Raw genomic sequence first — 16,773 nt, forward strand, 5'->3', positions numbered from 1 at the left:
TGGTTTTCTTCTAGCCCTAGATGGAGGTTCACTTTCTTTCCAACGTTGGGTGTTTGATGCAAGAGCATCCTTGGTTGTAGAGCAATCTTGCATCAACCAAAAGCATTTATTTTCTTGCATTCCAATTTGTGTCAGTCTCAGTACTCTCCTCCGTATTTCATCGCAGTATCTTTTCACGCCTTGCAAACCAGGATTTACATTCAACACCAAGTCGCCTACGTCATATCCATAAATCCTGTGATTTGCATTTGTCAGCAGGAAGTTATCACTCTGTGAAGTTACAACCAACTTCATTGTGAGAGCACTCAGGGCTTGCTAAGTTTGCAGACCATTTCCGGAATGTGTAGAGATAAGCGGAACATCATTCAAGGTGTTTTGGGCCGTGGGAGAACCTTTCTCGTGATCCACAACACATTATCATCTTCCGTGGAGCATCATCGTGTTTTAAGGCTGACCTTCACGTTTCATCATACCATGGGTTTTGTGAACCCTTGGGGTCGACGCAGACCTTTGCTAGACAAGAGAAACGTATTTAAGATCATTTTGTAATCAATCCATAGTAGCTAAGTTCTTGAGAGATAGATCTTTAGAATGGGAATTTTCCAATCCGCTAGTACTTGGATTGTGTTCAGGCCAATGAGCCCATTGTAGTATCCTGTAATGCCCTGCGACAGTCCTGCGAGCCCTAGACATTCTACATATGAAGGCATGTAATTTAATGTAGTGTTGCAAATGGTGAAATCAATAAAGCTGCATGTTTGTTGAGCATTTTGTTGAGTTATTTCCGTTGTGTTGAAATCTATGTTGCATGGTTGGACAGTCCTTTTGGACCCTCTGTCCATGGTTACGTCACTAATTGAAATATATGCAATGGAGGCTAAGATTAAGCCAAAGGGAAAGCCTCTCCATGTGCCACATGAGGAGAAGAAAACAAGAATAAATGAGGACAACTGAGGAAATGTCAATTGTTATGAGTTGTTCTACAAGGTTTAAAGCAGATTTAGATAGTTATTCTTGCATTGGCCCATGGATATGGGGCTTTCATATTGTAGGTAGTTCTAATCAGCCCTCACAAACATAAGTGCAATGTTTCTTCATTCCTCAGAACACTCCTAGTGTGCAACCTTCTTAACTTTCATTGGAAGGTATTTTGTGGAATCAAGAGAATGCCACATTGCAAGGTATTTTATGTGGTATAATGAAGCCACATTGTATGCATTATTTTTTTGTACTACAACATCATACTATTTAATGTTGCATGGAGCCCTTATTGGGAAGCAGTAGTCAATACATTGATTGTAGTGGGAAAGAGGTTCGAGGCACTGAGCTTGAATGAGTTGAGTGGGCCTTTGTTGGAGAATGCTAGAAGAACATACATACTAGTTGAAGAACATAAGAAGCTTTGGTGAAAGAAGGGCTGCACTATTTTATTTGATAGGTGGACAGATTGTAGGAACAACACTTTAATCCAATTTCTTGTGGATTTAGGTGGTTGGTGTTTGTGAAGTTAATCGTTGCCTTCAATGAAGTGAAAAAATACCAAAATGTTATGCAACATGTTGGATGAGGTGGTGATATAGGTGTGCACAAAGAAAGTTGTGTAGGTTGTGACAAACAGTGCAACCGGATATGTGGCAGCTTGTAGACTTCTAAAGGTGAGACATTGCATTTTTTCGAGTACTTATTCTTCTTAATGCATTGATCTTCTCATTGAAGATATAAAAACATGGATAGGTCAAAACTATAGTGGGAAATGTGAGGAACATTACAAAATACATCTACAAGCACCCATGGGACCTTGATTTTATGAGAGGGAGCACACCATTGGAAATAAGCTGCCATTAGTTTAATCGCATTGTGGAGTGTTGTAGCGACATTACCATTGCTTGATTGATGTTTGTGAGGTTAGGAGTCACATGGTTTGCCACCAATTTAATTGCATTGTAGCTTTATTGCCATTGCTTGATTGGATGTTTGTGAGGTCAAGAGCCACATGATTTGCTACCAATTTAATTGCATTGTAGAGTATTGTAGCTTCATTGCCATTGCTTGATTAGATGTTTGTGAGTGCTAATTGGTTGGACAATCCTTATTCAAGGAAGTTTGAAGAAGAGGATTGTGAAATTGAAGACCATATTTTATGATTTGTATGGTCACCACATGGATAAGATCAACAAAGTAAGTATAAATTGAAATAAAGACCATTCTCTAAATTGTTATTTTTCTAGCTTATTAATTTTTTGATTTTCTTTAATTTTTTTTAATTGTATATTGTCTTGTTTTAGGTGTTAAAACCACTGGTTAGGGCTTTGTGGTTGGTGGATGGGGAGAAAAATTCCATTGGTTACTTATATAAGGCAATGTTCATATCTTTTGTATGGGTCAAACAAAAAAAATATGAACATATTTAGTACATTATTGAACAAATGTAATGCCCTCTTTTGTTAGTTACCCTAATTTTTGCCCTAGATTACTATTCTTAGTCAATAAGGGAGGTTAAGAGAGAGGGTACCATTATCCTTTTAAAGGGGAAACCTGCAAACAAGTTAGAAAACAACCTACAATCATAATACACAAAGTAAATGACATTTACAAATTAAACTATAAATGTAGAGATCATGAACACAAATGACAACTGGCTATTTGATTGTGAGATCACCTAAGCTAATTAAAGCAACCCCTAATCATAGGAAGCTAGGATGGGTACTATGATAGGGTGTCCTTGTGACCCTCTACCCTGGGCCCAAAGGCAGTGCACCTACGCCCCCCTTTTGCCTCATGTGGCCCATGCCATACATATGAGGTGGCATACCTAGTGAGGCATCGTTATAATCGTTCCCCCTCAATCATGTCACCTTCTCCCGCTTACATGATTAGACATACACAGTTCAGTCCCTCACAGTGCAGAGGATAAGGACTTCTCTGAATAGGGTGCTCAAAAAGTCTAACCCTCTAAGCCCAAAGGCAGAACACCTTCACCCTCCTTTGGCCTCATGTGGCCCATGCCATTCATATGAGGTGGCATTCTCAAGGGTGACCCCAACACCGTTCCCCCTATTTAGGATTTCTCCCTTCTCTTACCATGATTGGATACATATATAAATTGTAGAGAGCCTTCTATCTTTACTCATTACAATTACTGGCAGCCATGTTCTAATAATTACAGAAATGTATTGCTGATCTTTGATATCATTGCGCTGCTTAACCATTATTCTGTGATTAACTATCTAACTATAGTTGATTACTCTAAAGATCAGATGCTCTGCATAACAGTGACATGTGCCAGATTGGCCTATGTCTGTTGAAGCAGATAATGGAAAGTTCTTACAGCTTTTGCCGTCCCTTTATTGCTTTTATTCTGCTGAAGTATTCCACCTTTTATTCTGTTCTTTTATCCCGATTCTGAATGTAGATTTTCTAGCGTATTTTCCTTTCGAGACTCAGGGCTATTTATCCCCCTCCACCCGTGGTGGAAGGCCACAAACAATGATCATAACCTTTAGTGGCAGCGACCCCTTTGAAAGATCGATGCCCTTCTTTTTATTTTTATTGCTTATTGGCAGCAATCACCAAAAACAAGGATGTTACTGCCTGTAACTTAATATCAGTTCTGATCTGATCCGATTGATGGTGATGTCACTGGATGCTTTTGATTCCTTTCCTCTATATCTCTCAATGTGAGGGAGGGGTCACACCTCTTCATCATGTATGCCCTTTGGCAAGAGACACACCCTTTAACCATTAGCACCCTTTGAAAGAGTGCAACTCTTCATTTTTTTGGCCTTTGAGAGGGACACAACCTTTCACAATCAGATCTGTACTTTTCTAATTTAAATCAGATCTGCCCTTCTGATTCCCAATTTATCCCCCGTTCAAATGAGTTCTCTTCTCCCTTTTATACCTCATATTTGGGGGAGTCACAACTTAACATTTCATGCCTTTTGACCATTCATTAACTTTAATCAAATTTAATTATTATTTTAATTTAATTTTTTATTTTTATTCTTTCGTATTTGAATTTTATTATTTTATTTATTATTAAATTATATTTCAAAGTGGGGACATTACAACAAAGGTGGAATAGGCAACTCCACTAATTCATGGCATTTCTTACTAGTTAAACCCAAAAGTACTATTCTCCAATTTATTTGGTGAAGATGAAGAAATTATGGATGGCTTCAACATGTGCATGGGGAGGACGGTCCTTGATAAAGCTCTTAGAGAAATCATTTAAGATTAGTTGCAAATTTATCAGGACGTGGAAGGGAGGTTGTTTTCTGAGAGTAGCTTTGCAGCTTGGTATAAAAAACATATATGTTTATCTTTAGTTTATCTTTAAGTTTACTAAATGTTGTCCTTATAGATTTTTCGTGGGAAGATTTTTATTTTTATGTAAAAACATCTAATTTTCAGTCTCTTGCTATTTGCATTTTGTCCTACTCTTGTAGCACTTCTAGGTATTAGTGTAGTTAGAGCACATTTGAGGCCCTTCTGTAATATGCAGCCCTGTTTGCCTTTGTTTTTTTTCTTTTTATTGCGTTTTTAGAATGTTTGATAGAGAAGATAGAAGCAGAAATATATTGCAACAGATACAACTTTATAACAGTAAATACAAATGAAATAGCCTGCAATTTTCAATGCTTTTAATCAATCATTTTCTGGAAGTACTTTGCAGAAACAAAACTGAAGATACCCAGCTGGGCAAAATCGATTACACAAATAAATGTAACATACCCATTCGCTGGTAATGTAAAGTAAGGGTCTGCAGCAACAATAATCAGCAAGAATAAGTTATAACACTCAAGAACCCTAGGCACTTGGCACAATGACTCCCAGCTTGAATGGCATGAAGAAGATAGACAAATAATCCAGCAAACACCTCCAAACCCTCAATGAAACACCTCCAACAGAAAATGCCCAGCTCCAAGGGTCTCACCTCCCTTCCTTGAGGAGTATGGCCTGCTCAAAAGGGTAAGGCCAGCTATAGAGAAGAATGGCCCAGCCTATGAAGAGTACGACCAAGTCAATGAAGACAAACCACAACTCTCTGCAATCTCCTTAAATCGGCCCTCCAACGAAATAAACAATGCCAAACACAACAATATCTGAAATAGGAAATATTAATGAGCTCAACTATGTTTCCTGAATGAAAACACCAAGAAATTCTCTAGATTATGTTACTCAACAATGTGGGCAATGTTGCCTGCAAGAGGTTGTCCTCACAAACCAGAGAAGTGCAATCTCCTCCAAAGTATCGACAATATCAAATATCAAACTCAACATCAGAAATGAGCTCCACAAAAATGAACTTTGTAGCTCTCCTAAGAAGTTCAATCCTCTTCATTTTTCCCTTCTAATTTAATAAAGTCACTTTTTAACGTTCCGATGTGGCATCCAAATATAACAAGGCTCCATTTATTTAATATAAAACATTTTTCACTTTATAATTGGTGCCCTATAGTCCCTTTATTTAAGAAATTAAAATAATGATAAAATTGAATCATTAATTTAACTTTATTAATTAATAACTAATCATTATTTTTAATTCAAAACCAAACCCATTGACAATACTAAACATAGTAATCCTATCAGTTGTCTTAGTGGATCCCTAAAACTGACTAACTAAAAATAGTAAGTATTGGAAAACAGTAAAATAACCCAAAATTACTCCTGAAAAGGGCATTATGCTCATAATAACTGTCGGAGCTCAACTACACATCAAATACTGTCCAACTGCAGGACAAAGTTCCTCCAAAGTTCCCTAACCCTAACTTATTAGCCTACGGGAACCAAACTGAATAGGCTAACAGTCTACCATACCAACTGGTTATTACACATTCACATGAAAAAGCACAACAGTTTGACTCAAAAACACTCAAATGGTCTTGTCTTTGTGTGGTACCCGTACAACCTTCGTTGCCGTGCCAAGGTAGAGATGCAGGACATCCATGAGGCAGTTGACTTTGATAACATCGATCTATATTTAGATTGGATTGTTGAGGAAGTGAAGCCCATTTTTTTGCTGATGAGATTGCTCATTTATAGAGGGAGGCACCAGAACAGGTAATGGATAAGGAGATAGAAGTAAGGCATCAATAGGGGCTTTGTTGGATGCACATCTTATGCCTGAGACTGAGGCTAAAGATGATATTGTTGTCCAAAATGAACCGTTACCATCCAATTCAAGGGCACCTGTAGAAGAAATTTGTAGATTATGAATACAAATTTGTAATTTTTAGTTATATTGATATCATATGACGTATGACACTATGATGTCTATTGAACTCATTTTTTTGGTCTATAGATGAAGAACTACTTGGGAGTTCTATTAATTCAGTTTTATGAATGTTTTTCAAGTTTATTTAACAAATTAATGATTTTTTTAATTTTAAATTTTTCTGTCAAGTCCTTAGTCTGAATCAAAGTTTAGCCCTGCTGAGTTTTTGAACTATAGTCAAAAACATAAATATTCCTCCTATTGCAGGAGTTATTGAGATCCTTTCCAAATGCTTCAAGTTTTTTTTTTGGGTCCCATCACCATCCATTACTCACCTGCCATCTCTGCTTTCATTTGATCCTCCTCCAAATCCTGAATTTGCTTCTCATTTGCTTTATCAAGGTTGGGTCATTGACCTGCTGACCAGATCTCCAAATGGTTCCTTTTGTGAGGTTGAGACTCTCCTCCAGAATCTCAGCTTTGAACAAAGTTCTATCATTATATTTGGGCTCAACATCTTCAAATTGTTATGAACCCTAAGCTTAAAGAATTTTCTCACATCAAGAAGAATGCAAAAACTAATAATTAATTATGGACAGGAGGAAAATTATGACCATATTCAAATTCCAATCCTTACTTCCAAAATCAGCAAGCAAGACATTGATCTTGCTGGGCCAAAGTCCCATCGGATCTGAAAACATTATTTATCATTTGACTAAGATGTTGGAGGAATAAGTGCCTTGTAGGAATAATGTTGATCGTCATGGGGATTCACCTGGTCCTTTGGAGATGCATAGAGGCTCATATTATTACCCCTGTTAGCCATGTTGAATATTTTGTTTAGACTATGAAAACAGCCCTACATGATACCAACGATCACTTTGGAGTTGCCATTGACTATCTAATAAGCAAAGGGCAACTCTGTGGCAGTTATAAGGACAAGAATTAAAGCCACTGATTCAATTGTATTTTAAATAGGAATTCCTACTTTGCCACAGAAGGCCAGTAGCCTCTGCCTGATTGTCTCTTACTACTTGTGTTGAATTTTTTGCTTAGACTATGAAAAGAGGCCCGCATGGTACCAATGATCACTATGGAGTTTGGAGTCGTCATTGATTATCTAATCATTAAGCACGACTCCGTGCAAGTTGTAAGGATAAGAATTGAAGCCACTGGTTTCAATTGTATTTTAAATAGGAACTCCTACTTTGCCACAGAAGGCCAATAGCTCCTGCCCTGGTGGTCTCTTACTACCTACCTCTCCGCATCCTGCAGTTCCAGAAATTACCCCTAGCTTCACCATTGAAATTTAGTAATATACTCTAATCTGCTCAAGTCGGACTCTAGAGCTCTTTGTTGATGTTGCCATACCTTTCAATGTTTAATGCTTTTTCTCAACTAATGAGATACATGTAATTTTAATTTCTCAGGGAAAAGATTCAATGATTTTAGCCTGAAAGCTTAATTAAACATGAGATGCACTGTTTCTCTACATAAGCAAATAAGCCTGTTTAAAAGGATTAATAGCATCTCAAATCCTTTGTGAAGTCCAACATATGTGTCTACCCTACTACACTTCACTGTCATAAAAAACAATTGTGTAATACTAAGGTTTTGGAGACTATATGGTATTTCTGATCCTTAAATTTGGCCAAGCATGGAAAAAAAATTAAGGGCAACAACTTTTGATTATTGTTTCTGCCTCGTTGAAGACTAGAAGCTGCTTTCAGGTGTCATGTGGGCATAGCCGCATAAGGTCTTTTGTGATTTTTTTTTTCTACAAGAGGCTCTTCAAATCTAACTACCAAATTGCAAATGCTGAACACTTCATCTAATCTGTTTGACACAGGTGATATATTCAGAGATATTGTGGGCAGTGCATATTATGTGGCTCCTGAAGTCTTGCGGCGTGGCTATGGACCAGAGATAGACATATGGAGTGCTGGAGTGATACTGTACATTCTTCTGGCTGGTGTACCTCCTTTTTGGGCAGGTTACTATTAAAATATTTTTTAGACTGGACTATATCTTTTAAAGTAGATGCTTACAGTAAACAGTGCTGTGTGTGATGGCTGCTGCCTATATATTGATTGCCACTTCAACATTGAACTTTGTCCTGGACAGAGTCGGAACAAGGCATTTTTGATGCTATATTGCGTGGTCACGTTGACTATACAAGTGATCCATGGCCATCTATATCTAGTGGTGCAAAAGATCTTGTCAAAAATATGCTGAAACAGGATTCAAAGGAACGTTTTACAGCTCTTAACGTTTTGAGTATGTCCTTTTTCTTTATTGTAAAGAATTGTGCTGATTGATGCTAAAAATACCCTATTTTTGATGGGAAACCAATATAAATTGATTTTTATACTTAACTAGCTTACTTCTTCAAACTCTATATCAATTATTTTGCCTGATGTAGACCATCCATGGATGAGAGAAGATGGAGAAGCCCCTGACAAACCACTTGACACTGCTGTATTGGTTAGGATGAAGCAATTCAGGGCAATGAACAAGCTGAAGAAAGTTGCTCTGAAGGTATGCTTCCATAATGTTGAATCAGGTATATCTAACTATTTTTGTGTGTACTCTAAATTATTTCATTCTAAATACAGGTGATTGCTGAGAATCTATCAGAAGAGGAAATAATGGGTTTGAAGGAGATGTTCAAAACCATGGACACTGATAACAGTGGTACAATCACATATGAAGAGTTGAAGACTGGTCTTGCAAGATTAGGGTCTCGAATCTCTGACCCAGAAGTCAGGCAATTGATGGATGCTGTAAGATAATGAAGTACATTTCCTATAAATCAGATCCACGTGGGGAATTGAAAGTTTGATCACCACATCATTCTAGTTATTTTGATGTAATGGTACTTTTTCAGTGACTCTTTTCATATAGTTTTATGTTTGTTATTTCAGGCAGATGTAGATGGGAATGGAACCATTGATTACCTCGAGTTTATCACAGCCACAGTGCACATGAACAGAATGGACAAGGAAGATCATATCTATTCTGCCTTTCAGTATTTTGATAAAGATAACAGCGGGTAAGTTCGGTTAGAAGCCATGGCGGATGTCATTATTTTCAGGAATTTGGTTTCACTAATAGTGAATATGTGATTTCCAAATCCATTTGGGGTTTCTGCAGGTACATTACAAAGGAGGAATTGGAGCAAGCCTTGAAAAACTTTGGATTGGGTGATGAAGAAAGCATTAGGGATATAATTGCCGAGGTAGACACAGACAATGTAAGTATATTCTGCTATCAGCGATAAGTATGTATTTCAAAACATCTGAGAGTAAGGCTAAATTTATGCTTATTTGCTGTTTGTGTAAATGTTAGGATGGACGGATAAACTATGATGAATTTGCTTGCATGATGAGGAGAGGTCAACATGATGGCAATGCAAACAGAAGACATGAACCAAGGCATAGATGACTTCTAAGCACATTCTGTTATGTCATCAGAACTTATGATCTTATTAACTTGTTTTGATGAATCACAGTTGTGACCACATATAAGTTATTTACACTCCTCTATGCTAATGTATCTCAATGAAAAGTTGCGTACAATTGCTTAATCACATGTATACGGTCAATTCTATGAGAATTTTCTTTCAGATTGGAGACACTATTAGGGAATGAGCTTTGCATTTTCGTAATCAATGCAATAATGTTCAACAGCCATCGTAGTTTAAAGTTTTTCTGCATTTTCTTCACTGCTCATTTTACTTCCTGCGGATATAATTTGCCTTGTTTTTGGTTGTATATTAATGCAATCTTTTTCGTTTTGTCGCAAAATTAAATGAAGCACTATTGTCATGCAAATATGTCAAGACAATTTGTTGTTACTGTATTTGCATTGTGAAATGAACTTTCTTTCGTATCGTATTAACATTGCAGCTGAAAAGATTGAGAAACACAATAATTTAAAATTTTGTTTAATTTGACCATTTATTGAACCCTTTTTATTCATGTCGATATTGTTTGTGCTTAGTTACTCTAAATTTTTTAGGTTCCTTTACCTTATTACTATCTTTTGTACCACTTGTAGTCACTTTAGTCTTGTGAATGTTATTATAATTTGTTGTTGCAGTTCCTTAGAATTTTTTTGTGATAACCACCCCTTAATTAACGGAAGTGGCTATCCAGCCCTTAGGATACACCAATATATAAGTGATGATGTATAAGGGTAACTTCTATGTTGGTGCATCCTAAGATTGGATAGACATTTCCCTTAATTATTACTAATTTTGTTTTCCAACTCATAAGTACTAATATAATTGACTAGGCATCTTCCATTTAATTTAGATTTGCCAAACTAGTCATTGTGACAACTCTATGCCATCACTTATATACACACTAGAAAGTGGTAAGCTCACAATGTTAGGGTGTCATCCCCTAACCTAGAATCCAACCTCAAGGGATCATTCATAATGTCCTTGCCTTTGTGTACCTTTTGGAATTAGAGACTCCATAGTTTGTATACCAAAGGTGGAGAGAATTCACTATCTCCTCTATAATGAGATCTATGATATCACTTTTAAATAACAATATTTAATTACAATATAATAATAACAAACACATTTCAATCATGTATTTGTTCAATGCCACTTATTAGTGTACAAAGGCGCAAACCCACACAAATCCACATAGGAACCATATCATTCCAACATACTATGTTCACATAGTATTTGACTCAAGCATACATCTTTTATACAAGAACATGACTAGGTCCCACTTATATCACACACATAAGTGATTAACATAAGAACACATATTTTAGCTTAGGCATACATCACCTATATACAAGATGACTAGCCCATACCTACATAGGTAAACACAATGAAATTTAGGCATCCAACACATACACAATCTGGATGACTTAACAACCTCACAAGTACACATAGTGATCAACTAGAAAGAGGAAGTAGCTGCAACCTTATTGCAATCATTGTTTCTTTCTTTTGGATAACTAACATATAAGTTCATGAGTACATCCCATTTGGAAAAGGAATGTCAATGCATCCTATGTTGTATTGCAGGTCCCAAAATTTTCTTTGATCCACATCACCTATGATGAAAAATGAGTATGTTATACTACTTGTATCATTACCAAGGGCATAAATACAACTTGCACAATACTTGAGACCATTTTACACAAGTAAGTTGTGATTGACTCATACATATATAGTGATGAACTAGCAACACAAAGTGAATGTGACACCATTTCATTTGTCTTCTATTACTTGGTTCACTAACACTTACCCTTTAGCGCATTCCAACCATAAAGGAAGATTGGTGCATCCCATAGTACATTATGGATCGTATTCTTTTCCTTAATTCTCTACACTAGTTGTGATGATGGACAAGCATTCTATACCATTTGTGATCACCACAAGACAAGTGTAACAACCCTCATCACCTAAGGTGAATAACAAGATCTATATAGCTCAATATTTATCTGTTATTGTACAATTTTGTAAGTTACATAATTAGGATGTCTTATGGTCTTATCACAAACCCAATACTAGTACCTACTATCAATGACTTGGATTGAACTAACAACCAAAGCCATGAAACCATACATTAGACGAGCATAGCATAGGAGACATTTCTCTTGACATACCAATGACAATACAAAACTCTTGAGATGGGTAGATCTTGACATCTATTGTAGATCTTGACATCCATTGTTTATATGCTATTGGTGAAGCTTGTTTAAATCCTATACAATTGGGTAGCTCGTAGCTTGATTGAATACTTATTTTGGAAAATTATGCTTCTTGACTCTTGTCATGTTAGAGCAACAACAAGCTTATGTATAAGTGGGACATAGGCTTCACAACTTCAATGATCACCTCATGATGAGTGGGACAAGCTATGTTATGAGAATAATTATCCTCTATTTATGCGCGTGTAGAACCCCTTACTCAGCCCTAGTTGTGATGTAAAGAAATCAACTCTTGTATTGATCCTAGTTCAACATAGTGACATTAGAGGGTACATGAACATTGATCTAAAATAAACTATCTAAAGGGTTTACGATTGTAGGCTAGTTAATTTGGTTATATTACCCAAAAGTGATCCATTAAATTATACAATGCTCTTATAGGTCTTTGAGTCAAACTCCAACCTACAAGTAACATGTTGACTCCACGAGTGGCCTCTAACTAGACACATGCATAAGTATACACTCATAAATTGATCTCATAGGCCATTTACACCATTCAATTATCCTTTGGAAACACATTATTCAATACATAAATTATATCGATAGATGTAATATCAGACAATTTTGTACTTTTGAGAACAAACATTTTTGGCATATTTCAATCATAAGGCATATCACCTAATTTTCCAGTTAACAAACATCAAGATAAAATGTGATACCATATTGGTGATACTTACTATTAATTGCCAATAGTGAGCATAGGCCATCCTAAGGATTTAGTACTAAACTCAACATAGATCCAAATACAACAATTAGAGCAAACAAACCATCCACATATATGAGTTGTTCACATCCTCAAATCGTAATGGCTTAAGTTGACATCATCATTAAATGTTAGCAGGCTTCCATAATTCCGTAGCCAAATCATGGCCAAGTTTATCATGTCCTTATTTCCTGGAAGAATAGGCCTCACTAAGTTTGACAACTAACCTATCTCTTCCCATACTCATTGATCTAGTACAAAAGGCAATATGTAAGTATTGATCGTTTTAGTTCAAATAAGTCTAGAAGCATTCTCTCACTTTCATTTCAATAGAAACCACAATGATAATGACTCTAAAAGTTCATCTAAGGTGGAGTAGATATTGGAAAGTCAAACACCCTAAACCTCCAAACAAATAAGTTTGATGATGATGAATTACCTTTCATTAGCTTGGACCTATATAGTAAGGACATTTTTTGGAAGGTGAGATCACCATCATTTAATATAAATTTAGCATCAAGTTGAAGCATACTAAAAAGGGAGAGATAGTCATGTTTAGGAACAACACTAAACTTTGATGTTATCCCCTAAACCCTTCCCTACAAACTTGGGTCATAGCGGCATCCTTCATGCAAGGATTACATACATACATCCTTGCAAACATGATTGAAGTCCAATGCAATTCTCTTCACAAAATCTCTCAAAGAACATACACTTAAGTTCCTATCTTGAAATTTTCATAACCACCCAAGTACCATTACTCACAAGAATGAAATAGAATGAACACTATGACAAGAAAACCATACAAGGGATTAAAACCCAACAATGTAACAAACCACCATTTACCAATATACCCATTATATGGTCGTAAATCGTATCACTCTACAATTTCACACTCATTTTGGGCTCGCTTTAGTGGTTGCGCCTCATGTCCCTGATTCATGCTTGATTGTTCTCAGTTTATTGCAATTTCTAGAAGCTCAACATAATCCTTTTCTCATTCACCTTTATTTCAGCCCAGAATACCAGGATTATGGTGCCTAGCACCATAAACCTCCAGGACCGTGGCACCTAGCACCATAGACCTCTTGGACTATGGAACTTAACACCTTAGTCTTGTTGAACAGACCGAATTACTGGGGGGGGGGGGGTGAATCAATATTCCCCAAGTTTAATCCATATAAATTCTGAAACTAAATTTGATTTCAATTAACCTTAGCATGAAATGAAATCCAAAACATACACAACCATAAGAGAGACCATATTTTTATACGTGGAAAATCCAAATGGGAAAAACTACGAAGAGGGTTAACTCTCAAGATAACATAACTAGTTATATGTGGTTACGAAAGGAGGCTCATTGCCAGAGGGCTCATTGCCCAAATTGTAAAGGTTCACTGCCAAGAAGAATAAGAATGAACTAAGAAAATTGCATCTATATATGCATGGGATCAGTTCCCGTTAAGCTCAGACAACACCTCAACTACTTGCAGTAGATCCGGTTAAGGAACTCTACAACACATTAACTATCTTCATGCTCACACTCAAAATACCGTCGCACAAAAACTATCCTTCTTCACCAATATTTTACATTGTCGTTTATCACCTTCTTTGCTCACACTTCACTTTTTTTTTTTCTCATACTCATGTCTCATATCTCATCATCCGAACAAAATATGCATACATATGTGTGTGTGTGTGTGTCTGCCGATAAGGATATACGTTAAGTCGACCTCAAACACACTTACCCAAAAGATATTCCATTGGTCAGATCACACGCTACAATCACATTCAAGGTCTCCCTGGCTCAGAATGATCATAATCTCAAACTTCCACAAGAACACGCTACTGAAGCATACAATCCATCTTATCATAGAAACAATCAAAAAACACAAACAACATATCATCAACCAAGATTAACATTAGATATTAAAAGACAAAGGCAAATCGGAGCTCATAGAACTGTCAAACATTGCACAACTGAATATATCTTTGTAGCACAACATCCAGAGCACGACTTCTAGAGCACCAAAACAAGAATACAAAAATCTTGAGCAATGACAATCAACATATCAAAACTGTGCTATCATATCTGCAAGGAGATAAGAATGCAGAGCATTGCAATCCTGAAAACTATCCATTGAATACCACCAGACTGCATTATCATTAAAGCATATACATCAGGAGCATGAAACTGATTGCCATAACTAACATCAAAACTTAGAAACATATCCATAAACTGACACTACACAATTTCAGAGCAACAATCTCCCAGAAGAGTATACTTACAACCATTGCTGACTTCCTTTCATTTATACATAACTATCTTCCATTGTTCTGCACTGCCAACGATCTGCATACTCAACATACATTGCAAACACTATATACTATAATATCCAGATCAATCCAGATCACCAGGATTGACATCAATGACAACTAATGAAGCATTTCTAACAAGTCCAACCATTTTGCCCACACATTTGAAATTCAAATGGTCGGCTTTGCAAGTAGTAGGAAAGTGCTCCCAATGTTGGCCTTCTTCAGAAATTAATCCCCAAAAGGTGTATGTTGTGTATGAATAGAACTCCCCCTCTCATTTGAACTCATATCTCCGATCTTTCAAATTAGCATTCCTATCACTTTTGATTGAGCATTCAATCAAGCATCTTCAAGGCTATTGAGGAGAAATTTGCAAACAAGCACTCGACTTTAGCAATCAAGATCAAGTTATGTGTTCTTCCATAATGAAAGAATCCATTAACATGTATCAAGCAACATCAAGCTTTGTGTGAGACTTCAAGGAAAGGAGTTTCACATCAAAGACATCGTTTATCTATTCAAGTATTTCCTTTAAGGTTTTGAACATCTGTACTACCAAGGGTAAGCTCTATTTCATCCAAGATTGCTGTAGCGAAGGAGGAAACACCAACATGGGGTTTGACTTAGTCAATCCCCTATACATCACAACATTTTTATTTCTTCTTTATGTGCATGTATAGATCATATCGTTGAAGGTTGCGAAATTGTACAGGGTAGATTGAGCTACATAATTCCAAACTTTGAATAGGCAAAAACCCCTGTACTATGTTGATTAGCACACTTAATTGACACTTTTAGGCTGAATTTTGGAGATAATGATCTATAGTGCATCGATCCAGATTCTAAACTTTCAGTTGATAGGGACACCTCTAGGTCGAGGGCACCTAGCTCCATAGACCAACAATTTTAGCTGTAGACTTCATTTACATGTTCTTTTTTGTATCTCATTTCCAAATCTATACTTTTGTGTCTATTTTATATTTTGTATAAATCTATGTATGTTGAATCTTGTTAGTTTGTATCATTTTACCCAGTTCTTGCATTTCATATCAAATCAAATTTAAAGTGAACAATTAATTACGATGTCCAATTCTCCTAGAGGATTGAAGCTAGACCTAATTGGTTGTTTCCCTAATGAAATGATATCTCAAGATTGGAAATGGTGAATTTCTAAACTAAGGATCCATTTCCACCACATTTCACCCATTCTAAGGCCAAAGCTCATAAAGTTTTTTTGATTACTATCACATATACTATAGGGCTCCATCCATTGGTCCAAATAGTTAAATAATGTTGAATGGCAAGTAGAGAAATCGAACCAAGTTCCCAATTTAGCAAGACAATACTATAACACTTTTCTCTAGGGACCTCAATATCTCCAATTAGATCTCACTAACTTTATTATTCATAATTCAACACGAGCATCCCAAAATCTCTTATAGGCTCATCTCATTGACACATAAATTCTCTATGTTTGCAATGATATATTTTGACCATTATTATCACATTCATCAATAAGTGATAGTTTTCAAGTATTCCTAATCTTGATATATTGTTTCCTTAACAAACCACAAACTAGATAAACTAGAAAAAAATAATATAATAAAATCATAACACAAACATATGTGATCTTCCTTTAATGAATTCATCCAATGTGCTAAGATGACCATTACTAGGAGCAAGTTTCTTGAACTACCACTAACTAAATGGACACAATTATCAACCATCTTATAATTACGTGAGTATTGAAATATCACCATCTTAAACAAAACACCTTAGGTACTAAAAACATATA

General features: G+C 36.2%; 1 protein-coding gene across 1 annotated transcript in view; it reads left to right on the forward strand.

The window, feature by feature from the left end:
* LOC131079672 (calcium-dependent protein kinase 1) overlaps positions 1–9,909 on the forward strand; it is a 65,790-nt gene extending 55,881 nt beyond the window's left edge. The window contains exons 2-8 of the mRNA XM_058017683.2: positions 8,067–8,210; positions 8,342–8,494; positions 8,640–8,755; positions 8,833–9,000; positions 9,142–9,269; positions 9,371–9,470; positions 9,566–9,909. Coding sequence (XP_057873666.1) covers positions 8,067–8,210; positions 8,342–8,494; positions 8,640–8,755; positions 8,833–9,000; positions 9,142–9,269; positions 9,371–9,470; positions 9,566–9,661 — 905 coding nt within the window. The 3' untranslated portion in view covers positions 9,662–9,909. The remainder of the gene's footprint in view (positions 1–8,066; positions 8,211–8,341; positions 8,495–8,639; positions 8,756–8,832; positions 9,001–9,141; positions 9,270–9,370; positions 9,471–9,565) is intronic.
* Positions 9,910–16,773: the final 6,864 nt, after the last annotated feature.

Source organism: Cryptomeria japonica, chromosome 9 (assembly GCF_030272615.1).
Source record: "Cryptomeria japonica chromosome 9, Sugi_1.0, whole genome shotgun sequence".
Lineage (NCBI taxonomy): Eukaryota > Viridiplantae > Streptophyta > Pinopsida > Cupressales > Cupressaceae > Cryptomeria > Cryptomeria japonica.